Below are 17986 nucleotides of genomic sequence, written 5' to 3'. Positions count from 1 at the left end.
CTCCCTTCAAAATAAAGGCTTCGTGGCAAACGTTAAGTTTTGCAGCATTATAAAACTAAACGTCTTATAGACGTTATAGTCTATAGTTTTATAGTCTTAGATATAAAAATCAAGGTTATATAGGGTTTGGATTTGTAGTTTAGAATTACAGCTGAGATGCAAAGCTAGAAATTTTTTGTTTTCTTGAAGACTACTTCCGCTCTAACTTTGGCTGACTCTACTCAGCTTTCCACATCTTAAATGAAAAAAAGTGGCGCACATAATTCTTAAGCCTTGTCCCCTCTTTCTCCAGATGAAACTTTATATATTGAACTGAAATACAGAATTACGTAGACGGCTTCTGGTAGGAAAGATACATAACAATCTTCTTCCACTCGCCCGCTTGTGCTCTTATTCTTTTATGATTAGGCCCTTTCACTTTCGCCCTCGTGTGGTTAAACTCTTGTACTGCAAGTTGGACTATAAAATAAATTCTACAGTCCCTTTTAATTCAATAACGTATTTTGATTTTAACATACACCTGGAGAAGTGTTTTGCTGGGAGAAAAGTACTCTGTAAATGTAAAGTTATGACAAATGGTGCACACCGAACAACAACAAAAGAAACAACTGAAAAGAAAGAAATAAAAGGCACCGCTGGGATTCGAACCCAGGATCTCCTGTTTACTAGACAGGCGCTTTAACCAACTAAGCCACGGCGCCGCTGACGGTAACCAACGAAAAGGGCATTTATGAATAGTGAAATACACGGCTCCAATGACGTCATTGCTATGTTCAGTATATTACATGTGTTCTCCTGTGAATGCGCCGTGGTATATAAAGTTGTCTCGTCTTATTTTATATCCTATTTTTTTAGCTACTAGAAAATACGAAGGGCTAACATGTTATAAATAGCAGTACACCGTTAAGTTACATTTATCCAAATCAATCAACTAAAAGGAGAGCTTAACGTGGCTTAGTCAAACGGAAGCGTAAATATGAGATGACACTAAAGCATAACTTTAAAGTGTAAGAAACAGTGCAGTGCAGCAGTGTCTTCGGTGTGGATTCAGTATTGTAAGAGTACAGGGTTGAAATACACAGCACACTTAAGCGAAACAGATGATAGTGTGTATATATTACAATTCCCTGTAGTTTATTTCAAATTTAAGCAAAAATATTACGCTTTTGATTCCCATCAAAAAGGTTTTTCGCCTTTTCCTTTTTTATTATAATTGCATAGAATGTCACGTATTTACTATTAACTAGTACATTTAGAACTAGAAAATGCATTTTCTGAAGAAACTGCAGTGTAAATGCTGATAGCTGAATGTTTTGAGCTGAAATGGCTGCTGAATGTTAAGTTAAAAATGTTGAATGAGCTGAAATAGGACGAAACATTCACCTGAAGGCTGAAGTGTAGAACTGTTGGAAGCTAAAGTTCACACAGATGAAGAAGTTTCAAAGTTGGAAAGTAGCTGAAGATGTTTAAAATGTAGATGAGAAAAAAACTGAATATTTACGCTGTGTGTATGTGCGTGTTTCTGTGTGAGTGTATGTCTCTGTGTGTCTGTATTTCCTTGTGTGTTTGTCTTTCTGTCTGTGTGTGTTTGTCTGTCTCTCTCTCCCTGTGTGTGTGTGTGTGTGTGTGTGTGTGTGTGTGTGTGTGTGTGTGTGTGTGTGTGTGTGAAATGTTTGGTGAAAAAATGTTGAATGAGCTGAAATACACCAAATCATTCACCTGAAAGACAAAGTGAAGAACTGTTGAAAGCTCAGGTTCACACAGAAGAAGGGGTTTTGAAGCAGGCAAGTAGCCGAGCATGTTTAAAATGTACATTAGAAAATAAAGCACGAAACTTAAACTGGAACTGAAGAAAAAGTATAAAAGATATTGAAAAGATAAATACAAGCTGAATAGCTCAATGTCTTGGCTTCGTTTTAAAGTTTAAATGGTGTCTGTGGGTCAACATATGTGGAAGTAGCTAGAGTTGAAAGATGAATAAGTTGAATGAGGATTTGAAGGGTCTCCCAATTGAAATACATTGTAAATTTTTGTTGAATAATTAAAAAAAAATACATATATAAAAGATACAGACGCCAACATGTCTCAGAGAAATGATCAAGAAAGACAAGAAGTTGACCCCAGCTGTCTTCCATGGGATGAACCCCTAGAGTCTAGGGGTCCCCAATCCCAGTCCACGAGGGCCGGTGTCCCTGCAGGTCTTAGATCTCACCCTGGGTCAACACACCTGAATCACATGATTAAATGGTAAATGGCATTTGCATTTGTATAGCGCTTTTCTAGTCCATAGGACCCCAAAGCGCTTTACACTACATTCAGTCATTCACACACACATTCACACACTGGCGATAGCAAGCTACATTGTAGCCACAGCTGCCCTGGGGCGCACTGACAGAGGCGAGGCTGCCGGACACAGGCGCCACCAGGCCCTCTGACCACTACCAGTAGGCAAACATGGGGTTAGTATCTTGCCCAAGGATATTTGGTATGCATCCAGGAGGCAGCCTGGGATCGAACCACCGACCTTCTGATTAGTGGCTGACCTGCTCTGCCACCTGAGCTACAGCCACCCCGATTAGTTCATTACCAGGCCTCTGGAGAACTTCAAGACATGTTGAGAAGGTAATTTATCCATTTAAATCAGCTGTGATGGATCAAGGACACATCTAAAACCTGCAGGGACACCGGCCCTCGTGGACTGGGATTGGGGACCCCTGCCCTAGACCCTTACCTCAGCTCTCTTCCTTGGGGTGAACACGTACAACTAGAGGAGAAGCGCTTCGAAGAAATGCAGAATGAAAATCTCATGAACAGAGAAAAGATTATGTTCCTGAGGCAAGAAAATGAGAGAAAGAGTGCTGAATGAAAAAAACAGTCCTACCAGCTTCAAGAAAAAGAAGGTATTATTGAGGAGAAACAATGGGCTCTGCAAGACAAAAAGAATCAGGAGCTCCAAGAAAAGCTTGATGAAGCTCTGGAAAAAAATAATGAAATCCTCCAAGAGAAGAAAAAACAGGACGTAGAGTTCAAAGAAAGAAATGGACAGCAAGCTTGAAGACATGAAGGAAAAATCCAGAGTGCTCCAAATAAAGCTCAATAAAACACTGCACAGAAATAAAGTTTCTTCAAGAAAAGAACAACAGGACACACAACAGAAAGAAATGGATTGCAAACTTGAAGAGAAAGAGGAAAAATATAAAATGCACCAAATAACTCTTGATGAAACTGCTCAAAAATCAAGAGATGCTTCAAGAGAAGAAGCAACAGGACATGAAACAGAAAGAAACGGATTGCAAGCTTCAGAACACAGAGAAACACAACAAAGGCTTGCAAGTAAAGCTTGATGAAGCTCTGGAAAAAATAAAGAAATCCACCAAGAGAAGAAACAACAGGACATCGAGCAGAGAGACATGCAGTCCAAACTCCAAGGCATGGAGAAAAAATACAGAGTGCTGCAGGTAAAGCATAACAAAACATTGCACAAAAATCAACAGCTGCTTCAAGAGAGAAAGCAACAAGAGATAAAACAGAAAGGAATGGACACCAAGCTTGAAGACATGGGGGAAAAATCCAGAGTGCTTCAAATAAGGCTCGACAAAACACTGCACAGAAATAAAGATTTTCTTCAAGAAAAAGAACAACAGGACACACAACAGAAAGAAATGGATTGCAAACTTGAAGAGATGAAGGAAAAATACAAGGTGCTCCAAATAACTCTTGATGAAACACTGCTCAAAAATCAAGAAATACTTCAAGAGAAGGAGCATGAAACAGAAAGAAGAAAAACTTGTTCTTCAGAGGAAAAAACAAAACAAAAAGGAAGTACAAAACAACTGAACTGGAGGGAGAAAAGAAAAAGCTGGAAAAACAATGCTCAGAGATGCAGAGTAGCATCAATGAAATGCTGAGAAAAAACACAGAACTTGAGGAACTTTCTAACTACTTGAAGAACAAGAACACTAAAATCCAGGTGCAAAAGCAACAACAACAGTTGCAGTCCACCCAATGCTTTGACTCACTGTATGCACAAAGTGACTGGTTATGAATGCCCAGTAACACTTCAAAGAGTTACCAATATGTCAGGGTTTATTGCTATATTTCTTTTCTTAGGTATGTTGAAGCTTTCTTAAGTTCTTGTTGTAGCTGTTATTAGTTTGGGTCTAAGTTTCCTTGTATTTTGTTATTCATTGTTTAAGTCCATCTAGTCAATGGACGTTGATTTAAGCTAGCTGGACCAGTGAAACTGATCTTTCTAGTACAAAGAAGTTTACTACATGTTTAATGCTATAATATAACAAAAACAAGTGCAATGTCAACAGTATGAAGAAAGAAATCTGTCAGTCTGACATTTCGGGGGTTAAATTGTCATTATAAAACCAAGAGTGTGCATCCATTGTTTAATTTTTTTTTTTAAGTATAGTAGATGGTGAAATAAAATAAAAAAAGATTCTGTCTAATACATTGGTAAATAAGTATGAAAGGCCATGGGGCGGTCCTTATAAATAGGAAAAGGGGTAGGCTCAAATTTATGAAAATGCACCTATCCAAAGCAATCAACTGGATGCATTTTGAGTCTTTGACGGGCTGTTTACACCCCCCGGGCCTTATGTTCGGCACCCTTTTACTAAGCACTTTAGGGTTTGCTTCTACAGTGAAGTAGCGAACTTCATCTTTGCCATAAATTAAAACTGACTTAGCACTAAAGAAAATTCCATCCTTTCCATAATGAAAAGTCAATGTGAAAATGCTGTCTAAGCTTGTCTTTAAACTTACATGATAACCATAAATAATAACAATCAATTGTTTTTCACACTGACACAGCAAAATTGGAAATAAAATGATTTTGTTATTACTTATGTACTTGTTAAAATTAAAATAAAAGACTTTTACTTTTACTAGATTGTCATTTTAACTTTCTTACATTTCCTACATACTCCACTATCCCCAAATTTGGGAAAACTGTAAAACAGATTTTTGTTTTCTGTTAATCTGCACCACACTGCAACACAAAACCCTTGCCTCCTTCCCTAGCATTACTACTATGACCACCAAAAAAAGAACTGTTTAAGGGCCCCCCGCTAATGGGTGAACAAGTGACTTCTTCAATATTATCACTATTTTGCATTGTTCCATATTTGATGGCTCATAATTTACTGCATTTTCCAATAGAATACAAATGTCAGGAGCCCTCTAAAACAAGCACTGATGAAGGAAATTCCTCAGTGACCTATCAGATACCAGCATTTACACAGGTTTTTCTGAACTCTAAAAGTTTGATGATTACAAAGAAGACATAGCTGAGATTTGTTAAACACAAGGGTCATTGGCCCTTGGCACAGGTAGGACATGATCCACACTAATTAAACAGCTTGGTCTTAGCTGTTTCACTCTTTAAATGACACTGGAAGGGCCGATAGTGACCTGAACATCAGGCATCTAAGGGTTTCTCACATTGAAGTCAATAAATCACATCACAGGACACTTAAATGGCAACACTACTTAAATCAGCACCACTAACCAAAGCTACAAGCATGACCAGTTGAAATGTATATGTATATATGTGTGCTTCTCAAGCCATTCAACAGTTTACACTGTACACAAATACTAATGGAAGAAGCAGTGATCAGCTGCCTCTTCAAGAACTACAGAGGTCACAGCATTGTAGTTTCATTGGCATGTCTTTCCACTCAGACTGCTTTTAGGACAGTGTGCGATCCCGTTCACTGATGACAGCTGACTGAGGATGGAAATGTTTTCTGATTTAGTCATACAGTACCTCCAGAGAATAGTTGGCAGGATCCTTGGATTAGTTCTCGTCATTGACACATTGTTTATAGAAAGAACAGATAGCTCCCTAGGAAAAAAAAGTTATTTCGAAACTCTGATGGCTTCAAACATATTTCTAGCCTACTAGTTCTGGTGGAAAAAATAAAAACATTGCAAAAATCAATGCAACACACTACGAATGATATTTCAACAGTTTATTCAACAACTTCATAGACATTTCTTGAGAAGTGTGCCGCTTTATTGGATGTTTGACAAGTGCGGGAACCAAAGCTTTGTACATGCACATGGTCTCAGCACAGGTACAGACTATAGGTTTTTATTTATTTATTTTTAAATCACACAGCCTTGAAATACAGCAGCTGATGAAGCTTACCAACAACCACTTCAGTGATATACACACTTAATGAATTTTCTGTTCGAATTAAAAAGTAAAGACAGGAAAAACAAAACAAAACAAAAAAAAAAAAAACACGTAAAAACCTAGAAAGAAACTAAAGCTGTAAAAATCAGAAAACAAATCCTACAAATGGCGCCGAGTCGACGAGTCCATGAATGCACAAGTCCGAGGATCTGCATGTCACGTTGCTCAGCTGCTTTGTCTTTGCACATTGGTTAGTCTTTTAAATTAATGTAAATACTATGAAAACAGAACCCATGTCACAAAGAAACATTCCTTTTTACTGATCTTGAGCTCCAATTAGCAGGACACTGGACTATCAGCCATGACAGAGGAAGAGAAAGGTGGGTGGGTGAAGTCTGTTTGAACAGAAGATCATCATCCTAACATGGTGTTCACTGAGGCGACCACTTGTTTCATTACATCTTAAATATTTTATATGAATTTTACCTAAAGTTGCTGTTTAAAGTGTCTAGATCCGTCTCTGGCTGCACCAGTGTTAGTTCCTCAGACAAAAATCAAAATGATTCAAGGGCACAATATTTCAAACAATCAACAACTTGTGCATGAGTCAGTGTGATTGGATCTGTGTCTGAGGAGCTACTGAGCCTGACCTGCCTTTGTTTAGTCTGCAACTCATACATTTTCTCCCATCTAGCTCATGGGTTGTGTGTGTCTGTATGTGTATATGTCAGAGTGGGAAAGAGCATGAGATTACTGGTGGGCACACTGTACTCCCGAGCCGTGGTGGCTGCCCTCTTCGTCCGAACTGTCATTGTAAGCCTCCCTGCGGTTACCAGATGACGAGCTCTGGCTGACGTCATAATCTTGCAGGTCGACCTCCTCCGTGTCTCCACTGATGATGGGTGGCTCTGACCGTGAGGGCAGCATGTCTTCCAGCTCCTTCATAGGGAAAACAATTGTCAAAATACAGCTTTAACAGGCAGCTTCATTGGGATTTCTAACCATTCTCTGGTGTCAGAAGGTTGTGGGGTCATGAGTGCACTGCTACAAGGAGAGAGAGAGCGAGAAGGGGTGCTGTCTCAGGAAGAAATTCACTTCCATTCTCAGCCAGAAAGACAAGCGTGACAGAATTTAAGTACTTTCACATTCATCACAAGAAGGAATCAAATCACTGAATGGAATTGCTAAGAAGGGCTGATACCTTAAAGGAACATGTAAGTTTACTCACATATTTCAAGTCTGAATGAAATTAATATCTTTTTTCCCCTCTTTAAAACAACGACAACAAACAAACAGGTCATACTTTCTCTTCAGACCAAAACCAGATTATGTGACGGACTCTGAAGACATAGTAAAAAAAAAATCATTTGAGAAAACATGCACCTTGGGTTTCTCCCCACTAACCGTACATATATAAATTGCTTTCCACCCAACAAAAACAGCAGTCCTACATGTGAACATGTTACAGGTCAGACAGCTAACTCACTGCTGAGCTGTCTGAAAATCATGTATATTTTTCAAGTTAAAGCAGCTGTTGTTCAAAGTAAGGTGTGCTGTGGCCTTTCTCCGTTAACACTGCTGCCAATATTTCCCTTTTCCCTTGCTTGTTTCAAAGCTGCTGATAAAAGAGCAAATCTGTTTACACTGCCTCCGTGTGCTGCCATCACTGATGCCCCCTCAGAGGCCTGATGGGCGAGTCAGATTTAAATAATACATTTGAACTCAACTGTAAATGACTCGCTGACTTAAGTCTGTTTGGAATATAGTTTTAATGTCTTAATCTAATTATATAGAGGAAAAAAAATTGCCTATGAATTACAGTTTTGTAATTACTTCTAAGTACGAAGAATGAGCTTTGGTCTTTGTCTATAATGAGACAAATAAAAATCTGAAGATTAAAGACAGTAAATTAAAAGCACAAATCTGTCATACCCCAAGTTTCTCAGGGCTGATCCAATTGTTGTCAGGAAACTGGACATCAAACTTGATATAAAGATCTCCTTTCTCGAAAGGGTTTCGGTACTGTGGCATGCCTTCTCCTCGCACCATCCTGACAGAGCCTAGAAAAGAGTGCCATTTGTTTAAAATTAGACTTATTCACATTTTTCTAAACAGTATTTCCAGCACTGAGGATTTAGGGTAAACCCACCCCCCAGTGTTGGTGTGAAGAACATCTTTACAATGATAGAAACTCTCTGCCAATAAAGCCCAAAGCTGGACACCTGCTCAGCTGTCAGAGCATGCTAGGCTAATACACTTATTTATCTGGCAACCACGTCAGAGCTGGAAATAATGATGCAGTCTGTTCCTGACAAATTCAGTAAGAAAAGCAATGTTAAAAATGGATGTTTACCTGGTTCAATGACTTTGCCAGCAGGGTACTTAACAACAATTTGTCTTCCATCTAAATGTTTCAACATAAACTGGAAACCACACAGCGCCTCCACCAGCCCAATCTTGTGGTTCATGAAGAGGTCATTGCCATCTCGTCTATATGTCTGAAAATAGAGAGATTGTTAGTAATATCTGTTAATAGATGAAATCGTCACAGTTTTAACAGATTTAAAAACAAACAAACCAAAAAAAACAAAGCATCGTTTCCTGATATACCAAATATGACAGTGTGGGAAAGCATGTCACTGTATATCATTACCTTTGAATAAAGCTGGGGCTAAAGCAGAAGTGGAGGTTAGTCATTTTTAGGGGGGGAAAAAAAAGTTTTTATTCCAATAATTCAAAGAGTTCTCATCGCTGAAGCCTATTCTCTCATAAAAACCACATTAAACATGGTAACAGATAATTGTCAGAGAACAAATTGCTTTTGTCTGTGACTGATAGCTTTTTAAAGTGGTCAGAATCATTTTCTCTGACAGTGTCTTTTGAGCTTGTCATCTGTGACAGCTACAATTGACTGTGTGACAATGCTTCTTCATGGTGTAATTTGGCAGTCAAGACATTGGGGGAGGCTATGAACTTGGATTTTTGTAACATTTCTTTCTTATGTTGCAGTAAAATGCGTTACACAACAGCTTTAAGAACTCCTGCACACTAAACGGACAGGCAAATAAATATCTTATCAAAAGGCTAGAATTAACAAGACAAACATCAACCCAACACTCAGTAGAGGCCTTGTACTTTAAATTCACACTGTTCCACAAGCTAGCTTTTTTGACACTGTAATGCTTTGTCAATTTTAATTATTTTTTTTATTAATTATTAGAAAACAATTAAGTTTGTACCATCACATTTTTGTAAACTGTATTGTATCCGAACACTAAACACCTCTGCCTTAGAGCATTTGTTAGAAATCAATAGTACAAACAAATATAGCACAAAAAAGTTACTAATTTACTCAATAGGATGCTGTCAGAATGTATTCCTGTATACACAGACAAGTAGTTTTTTAATGCCTCTTAAATACTTTTTATTGTACTACTTCAAATGATTTTCAGACCTTTTGATATAGTGCCATTTCATAAAGAGTACTGATGTTCCATGATCAGTGTTTTGTGCGTTGTTGCTGCTGGCTGTACCAACTCATTATGCTACAGATGTCTATAAATGACATATTTTGACATTAAAGATAGACATCCTGTGGGAGCCAGAGGCACTCCTGAAGCTCTGGGTGGTGTTCTAGTTAAGCCAAAACCATCCACAACCCATTTCCTTTAACGTTTACCAGGGACTTTATTTACCTCAGCTGAGTAAGGTAAGTGGCTTGCATATTTCTGAATTTGGCACCATTACGACAAATAAGCTTCATTACGATTTGTCTGTTTTATTAAAATTACAACATTTAGTTGAATTGCTCTTGAAAAAAAGATCAGCATCACAAGACTGATTAGCCTATCAATCCACCACTCATGATGTCAATATAACTTTATTTTATGAGAGGACACCCATCACTTTTTGGCATCCAGCTACAAGCGTTGTTAATGCAAACCAGGAACTCAACACTTCAACCATGTAGAATCATAAGCTCTGAGTTTTCAGTGAACAGAAACACTCCTTTTCTTCATTTCCAGGAACACTGTGTTCAGCTACTACACAAAATCCCTTTTCCTTTGGTCCACTGTGTGGCTGCAATCACAGCATTGTAAGATGGCGAAAGATGAACCCTTAGGCTGGGGAGCCCATGGCACACCCATCTTTCGCCATCTTACAATGCTGTAATTGCAGCCATTCCCCAACTCTCTGTGAATGGTACTCATGGCCATTGATCAGTGGTCTTTGATCAATGGTAATGAGAATTTGCATCCTTCAGTGGGCTGGTTTCAGTCTAGGGCTGCCACGATTAGTCGACTAGTCACGATTACGTCGACTATCAAAATCGTCGACGACTAATTTAATAGTCGACGCGTCGTTTCAAGCTTTGTAAGATCACAAAAGACGCAGGGATAAGTAGTAGGATTTAAGAGTGTAATAACGGACTGAAACAGAAGATGGCAGCACTGCATGTACAAGGATGCCAGCTGCCGTTAAACCCCGAAGAAGAAGAAGCTGTGTCCCAGAATTCATAGCGCGGCCCTGCTCAGTTTCCAACAATGGCGGCAGCTAGTTAGTTTTAATGTTACTCTTATTAATCTTTCTGGGTCACAAAATAAACGTTTAACATATTTTCAGGCGAGAATGTAGCTGTGTAAACTTCAAACATCTGCTCAGTTTATCAAGACACCACATATTTTCAAAAGCGCTCCGACGTTTTCGGAGACGTCTGTTACCCACTAGCTCGTTAGCTAGCCGGGGTTACAGGCTCACTAGAGCCGGTGGGAACACCGGACTCCCGGCAAATCGTTTTCAAACCCACCGCCATCTTTCACTAACTCAGGTTAAACATATATAAGTCACTTAGATAACTTACAAATGTTATTGTTTGGCTTTTTTCAGTACTTTATTTGTTCCTGAGTAAATCGGTTTGGCTGATATTAAAGTTATAGCTTTTACACAGCTGAATAACTGTCAAGCAGACAACTGATTATCAGAAGTGTGAGATGCTCGAGAATATACTGCGGTGTCCTGTTATATTTTAGATAGAAAGGAGCAGACGTCTCAGTTTACTAAACTCCACCGAAACAATCTGCAAACTTCATTGAAATTTAATAAACTATCATCTTGTCTTTATTTTTAGTTAGCACATACCTTAAACACTTAAAGCTGTAAGCTAATGATAGTTATATGAGAGCAGATGCATGCTGGTGCAATAAGCTGTACCTTTTACGTTCAATGGATGCATGATCCGATTAGTCGACTAATCGCAAAAATAATCGGTGACTAGTCGACTATCAAAATAATCGTTTGTGGCAGCCCTATTTCAGTCATTATGCAAATGTACTGTTTATAAGATTGGGGAAACCTGCAGTCAGCTGAGACTGAAGAAGTCACTTGGATGAGTGACGAAACGTTTCTCCCACAAAACGCTACGTCCAGATGAACAGAATCAACTTTTGGAGATTTACTTTCCTGGATGATTGAGAATGCATCAAGACGTTTTGCTACCAAAGAAATTCAACATTAAGGCATAATATGATTTAATTATAAAAACTGAATAATGTATAATGTTTTCCTTCATATATGCACTGAAATACAGACTTTTTTCCCCTGTTAGAATTTTCTGTGATACAATTTAAGATTTTCTTACTTTATTTCTTGAATTATTGCAAACAGAGGGGGTGTTTTAAATTAGTAGCTTACTCATGAATCATGAACTCACGAACAACAGCTGTATCTATCTATCTATATTCCACAGCAGGTGCACCATTTAGCCCACAATCCAACACTACATAACATATGACTTAGGCTTTTGAGTGCTCAAAGTGCTAAAACAATTATTTAAATCACGTATTGCATAAGGAGGGGTGCCTCAACACATAAGCAGAAATTATTTGACATGATATCTGATCAAGACAATTGCAGCTTTTATGAGAGATAAAAAAAAAGCCTTTAAAAAAATTATCCACCTTAGTAATGTTGCATTTTAGGCTCTGACAGCTCACAAAACTATGACTGATACAGAAATTCTATTTTTCTAATCTGTATCAGTTTCACCCATATTCTATCTCGATATTTCATTTTCTTATCGTTGCCCGACATTATACCGGTATTACCGTGAACGGTATGATATGGCCCAGCCCTACCTAAGACCCATAAAATTATTATCCATCAGCGCTGCAGGAGATTGGCATGTTAGTATGAAAGTGAGGTGAAGCATAATGCCATAGACAGAGAAACAATGACCAGGTCGTCCATCTACTACACTAAGTGAATTTACTAGAGCAAACTGAAAATGCTATAGATTGCCCCCCAAATGCCTTCCAAAAACTGTATGCAACGCTCCAAGTTACCACAATGCTCACAGATGTACCCAGGTTGTATGCAAAAAGTGCATTGTTAAACCACATCAGGTGGGATGGGATAAAAACCCAAGCATCATAATTAAAAATGAAATCATGAAACGTTACATACAATGTTATGTTGTAGGATAAAAAAATAAATAAAAAATAGGGTCCTGGTTATGACGTAAGGTACGACACAGATCTAACACAGAAGCATAATTCACCTGTTAGAATGACTTATTCACCTTACGTGTCTGTCTGGACTGTGGGAGGAAGCTTGAGTTCCCACAGGCAGAACATGCCAACTCCATGCAGAAATACCCCAGGGAATGATAATACTAACCTCTACACCAGCGTGACACTCTGGTGCTATAACACTCATTCCAAAATGTTAAAATCTATTCCTAAATAAATACCCTCTGTGTTAAAATAAGTAAAGATTAAAACTCTAATTAAAACTAAACATTTATAAACACGCCAAAACTAACCAAATGTATTTAAAAAAAAACCACCCTGAAATCAAAACAAAAATCAAAATGTAATTAAAACTTATTTAAAAAAATTGAAATATACAAATTCTGCATGACTAACTCCAACGTCTCCGAGATTTTATTTCCACTTCTTTGATGCTTATTTAGTTGTGCGTAAATTCGTCACCTCCGCACACCCACACATGTATCTACTATGATATGGTACATTTTACGAACCAGCTGAGACTATGAGATTTTGGCCATTAGTGAAAACAGAATCAACAGTTTGACATCAAAAGAATGCAACAGGAAGCTTTGGTCAGGCATGAGGAGCTGGATTAGAAGTTCACCTTTTTATGGGAGTGAAGTAATTAGCAACTGACATACAAAAAACACAAAAGGCTGCTCAAAATAATGTTAAAACCATCACCCCCTATTACAGAGTATGCATGGGTTACGAGGGAAAGGATAACATGAATCAGACTCCCCCCACGTACCTCGTGCTCTTTTTCTTGCAGGACAAGAACTATATCCCCAGGTTCAACGCCAGGTGCCTGGTCAGCTTCTCCTCCAAAGGTAATTTTCTGGCCATGCTTCATGCCTTTGTCCACATGCACCTCCAGAATCTTCACCTCCTTCACAACTTTCTTGCCCTCGCATTTTTTACAGCGGTCTTTCTCACTGATCACCTCACCTGGGGCAGATTAAATAAAACACAGGATCAGAGATCTGTGCAGATCAATAAAACACGCAAGTGCTTGGTCACGGTTTACATCACTGTGGCACTTACCCTCTCCATTACAATCAGTACACACTGACTGCATCTGTTGGACCATACCCGGGGCCAGCTGTCTGATCATGATGCGCATGCCACGCCCCCTACACGCCGTACACTTTTGTACAGCACCCGTCTTGCCTCCCTGCCTGTATTCACACAAGGCCGCAGATGGATTTGTTGTAACAACCAACAAATATCAAAGGATTAAAACTGTTAATATCTAAACTATCAAGCAGAAATAACAGCAAGATGTTGGTTGTACTACTCACCCATTGCAAGTGCTACAGAGTACATTCTTGCTAAGTTGTAGTTTAGTTGTTTTTCCATTGTAAAGGTCCTCCAGTGAAACCCTACAGAAAAAAATATGATATCAACTGATGCAAGATAAAATAGTTGTGCTGCACATCAAGAGCAATTTTAATTAATTGCAAACACAAAAACATTAAATCAATTTAATGTAGTACATCTGAGTTTCCAAGCTAGGTCTTACTTGAGTGGATGGACCATGTCTTCTCCTCTCCTCCGACCTCCATTCCTGGATCGACTGCTCTGTCCACCCATGAAGCCAAAGAGTCCACCTCCAAAGATGTGGGAGAAGATATCGTCCATCCCTGGGCCACCCCCGCCACCTTCCCGCAAGCCTTGTTCTCCATAGCGATCATAAAGTTCTTTCTTTTCAGGGTTAGTTAGCACCTCATAGGCAAAGCTGATTTCTTTGAACTACATTTTGAGAAGACCAGAAACAGAGACAAGACAAAAAATAAAATAAAATTAACTGGACGAAGGGAATGGCCTGTTTCAAAATGGCTTTTGGGATTTGACAAAACAATTAACTGACCCACTTAGATCCAGCCACACATACAGTCTGGGGTTCTTTTTAGAACCATTAAATAAAAATGTGTCTTAAGCTTATGGAAAGCAGACACCAATCAACTAAACTGGTGAAAAATAAATAACACTTGAGATTTACCTTTGGCTCCATCTAAAACACCCGAGGGGACAGAAGTCTTGGGTACAATTTCAGCTCTTCAAAACATAAGACTTCAGAGCAAATTCACAGCAAATTGGTTAACTGTCAAAACAGTAACTCAAAGTTTCAACTGTCCTATACAAACTTTACCAACACTCTTAGGTTTCCAATAAAAAAAAAAAAAATAGAAAGAAAACTAATAGTTAAAAAGAATAACATCTAGCTTCCATTTGCTTTGAAGATAAAATGTGACGTTCAGCATGAGTTACAAGTTAATCTCACAGCCAGTGTAAAGGATATTCTCGGTAGGACACACCATTTCCAAAACTCAAATGCTTTCATTATTATGAACACTGCCTCCAGGCTTAAGACTCTAAAGTTGCCATTTTCATGTTGGTAACAATCTCCTGCTGAGAAAATCTCTCACTGCCATATTGGGGATGATGAAAGAGAGGCTTGTAATTTTCTCTTCCCCCCCCCTTCCATAAACATTCCAAAATCTACATTAGAAACTAATGAGAATGTTAAGCACAGCTGTGGAAAGGGCTCTTCCAACTTCAGGAATTTCAGCTCAATGTTCAATAACAATTTAAACCCTTAATGAAATGCAAAGGCTTAAAGCGAAATCACCACAAAGCAAAACGGGAAGTAACTCCTGTCATAACAGGACTGGTTAAGTTGAGTTAGTCTGAAAGATACATTAAAGCTTCAAATACACAAAATACTAGGCACATCTCTATGAGAGAACGTGTTCTCTATGTTTAAAATGTTTTACTTAAACATTTTAAACTATTTTTCTTCTTTAGTTATACATAACACTGATAGCAACACATAGCACTTTATCCAAAGGACTTTTAAACAAGTGATTAATTTTAATAAACATCCAAAAAACAAAAGAAAGAAAATCTGCAAATCAATAAACGAAACAGAGTAATTAAGTACACATACATTAGAATTTGGTGCATAAAATGAAAATAGACTTTTTAGCTTTTTATTGTTTTCCCAATCATGTTTTTTTTTTTTTTAATTGCAAACATAATTCAAACAAACATAATCGCATAACTCATCTGGACATATGACCAGCTCCACTGTAAACCAGGTGGAGGCTGCCACAGATGCGTTACCTTATCTCCAGAATTAGGGTTCTTGTCGGGATGATATTCCTTTGCGAGTTTCCGGTATGCCTAGACAATAACAAAAAACAGAGGTAACTCCATTAGCTACCAAGTTTTACATTGGGCATGCGTTGTTTACGGGAAACTTACGTCGACATGACTCCAACACACATGAAGGAAGCTTATCTACGGTTTACGCAATCACACGTGCCTCCCTCCCCGAACAAACCTGGCCCGCCACGCTCTTTCTGTCTCGGCTTTAAAAAAAATCATTTTCTCCCAACAATAATCCATAACTGGTTTAGTAGCGACGACTGCTATTCACCATTTCCACGCACCCATCCCCTGGAATTACCCTTTAGTGAAAAAAAGGCAACTCAAAATGTCTGACAATTTCAGTGCTAACGCTTCTAAGCTAATTAGCATATCTTCTCGCCAAGCACGGACGCGGTAACGATAACGTTTAAGATGAAAATATGACAGCGTAATAAAGTTATCCGATAATGTGCTAATAAACAAGAGGTCGGTGAACATCAATTTAGTCTAGTCTAGCATGGCCAGTTAAAAAAAACATCACACGCCGGTTGGGAGAAAAAAACCCAACCAAATTTAAAAAAACAAAACCGCTGAAGAAATATCAAACTTGGATTCTTCGGCTCATTTTGATCACTACGTGTTAGGAATCTCTATTTCCACCGTTTGTCAAACACAAAATCAAGGAATAGTTTGGCTGGTTTCGCGACAAACACTTAAGCTAAAGCTAGCGTGAGGTCAATCGTTTGATGCGTACGAGCTAGCCCTGGTTTCGGTTGACCTTTTTCACATTAACAACTTGAAAAACATACGTTTTTCTAGTCGATCGTAGCTAAACTGTGAAAGAAAAATAAAACATTTATTGAACTCATAAACGCCACAGCCCGACTGTCACATGAATATCCAGGCCGGTCAGCCTGATTCACTGCTAATGTTAGTTAGCTTCGCATAGCAACGCATTTCCTGATTGAGGCACTTTTAAGACTTTGAAGCTTAAACGCAATATATAATCCCGCAGATTATCTCCCGTGTATTTACCTTTTTCAGCTCATTTTCCGTTGCAGACGGAGACACTCCGAGGATGTCGTACAATTTCGTGTCGACAACATTCGACATGGTGTTGCTGTTGATGTTGCTTCGACAGGAGCTGGATGGACAAAGAGAGAAGGAGCCGGTGGAAAATGTTTGGCTCGCCTCGTGTCTCCATTTCCGGAAAGTCAGACCCGCCGCGTGTCCGCTGGTGCCCCCTGGCGTGGATGTGCTTGATGACTGATGAGCTTACACACGAGAGTAAACACTCGATTTCTTTTTCATTTTTCTTCTTCTCTTATTTATTCATTTATTTATTTATTTTAGCAAATATTAACCATTTAATTAAAGTTAATATAGACAAAGCTTGAAAAATTTCTTGCCATTTTATAACTGGCCCTATAGTTACACCTTCACATATAAAAGTTTAAACTCAGTTTATGAGCTCAAACTGCCATCCTATTTTTACAGTCTGTTAATGAAAAGTGAACTTTCTGTTTCTCTTTATGCTCACTGAATCTTCTTCTTTTGGCCGCTCCCTTTAGGGGTCACCACAGCAGATCATCTGCCCCCCATGTCACCCTCTTAGCATCCTCTTAGCATCCTCCTCTGTCACATCAGTCTTCCATATGTCATCCTCCACTATATCCATAAACTTTATCTGTTTTCATCCCGCCTGGCAGCTCCATCTTTAACATCCTTTGTCCAGTATATCCACTATCCTTCCTCTGCACATGTCCAAAATATCTCAGCCTTGGTTCTCTAATTTGTCTCGAAAGCATTGAACTTGAGGTCTCTCTGATATACTCATTTATAATCCTGTTCGTTCTGGTCAATCTCAATGAAAATCTAAGAATCTTTCAATTCTGCCACTTCCAGCTCGATCTCCTGTTTTTTGTCAGTGCCACCATCTCCAAGCAATCCATCATAGCAGGTTTTACTTTGTAAACCTTCCATTTCCCTCTTGCTAATATCCTTCTGTCACACCTCATACTCATCTCCACCCACTCCACCTTGCCTGCAGTCTCTTCTTCAGCTCTCTGTTGCTTTGGATGGTTGATCCCAGGTATTTAAACTCATCCACCTTGACTACCTCCACTCCTTGCAGACA

At 38.7% G+C, this 17986-nt stretch overlaps 1 protein-coding gene and 1 non-coding gene across 2 annotated transcripts; both read right to left on the bottom strand.

Annotated features, from left to right (window-relative positions):
- Positions 1–627: 627 nt before the first annotated feature.
- trnat-agu (transfer RNA threonine (anticodon AGU)) lies at positions 628–701 on the bottom strand. Its single transcript has one exon. It is a non-coding gene; the product is annotated as a tRNA-Thr (tRNA).
- A 5265-nt stretch (positions 702–5966) lies between these two features.
- dnaja2a (DnaJ heat shock protein family (Hsp40) member A2a) lies at positions 5967–17050 on the bottom strand. Its single transcript, XM_084927799.1, has 9 exons — positions 16885–17050; positions 15823–15882; positions 14219–14448; positions 13998–14078; positions 13741–13874; positions 13448–13644; positions 8502–8646; positions 8081–8208; positions 5967–7087 (listed from the first exon to the last, which is right to left on the bottom strand). The coding sequence occupies exons 1-9, from the start codon at positions 16960–16962 to the stop codon at positions 6899–6901; spliced, it is 1242 nt and encodes a 413-aa protein (XP_084783925.1). The 5' UTR covers positions 16963–17050; the 3' UTR covers positions 5967–6898.
- Positions 17051–17986: the final 936 nt, after the last annotated feature.

The sequence above is a fragment of the Perissodus microlepis genome, chromosome 1 (genome assembly GCF_051167445.1).
Source record: "Perissodus microlepis isolate ML-2025 ecotype Zambia chromosome 1, ASM5116744v1, whole genome shotgun sequence".
Taxonomy (NCBI): domain Eukaryota; kingdom Metazoa; phylum Chordata; class Actinopteri; order Cichliformes; family Cichlidae; genus Perissodus; species Perissodus microlepis.
Note: the sequence above shows the minus strand (reverse complement) of the source record. Positions and strands in the feature narration are given on the sequence as shown.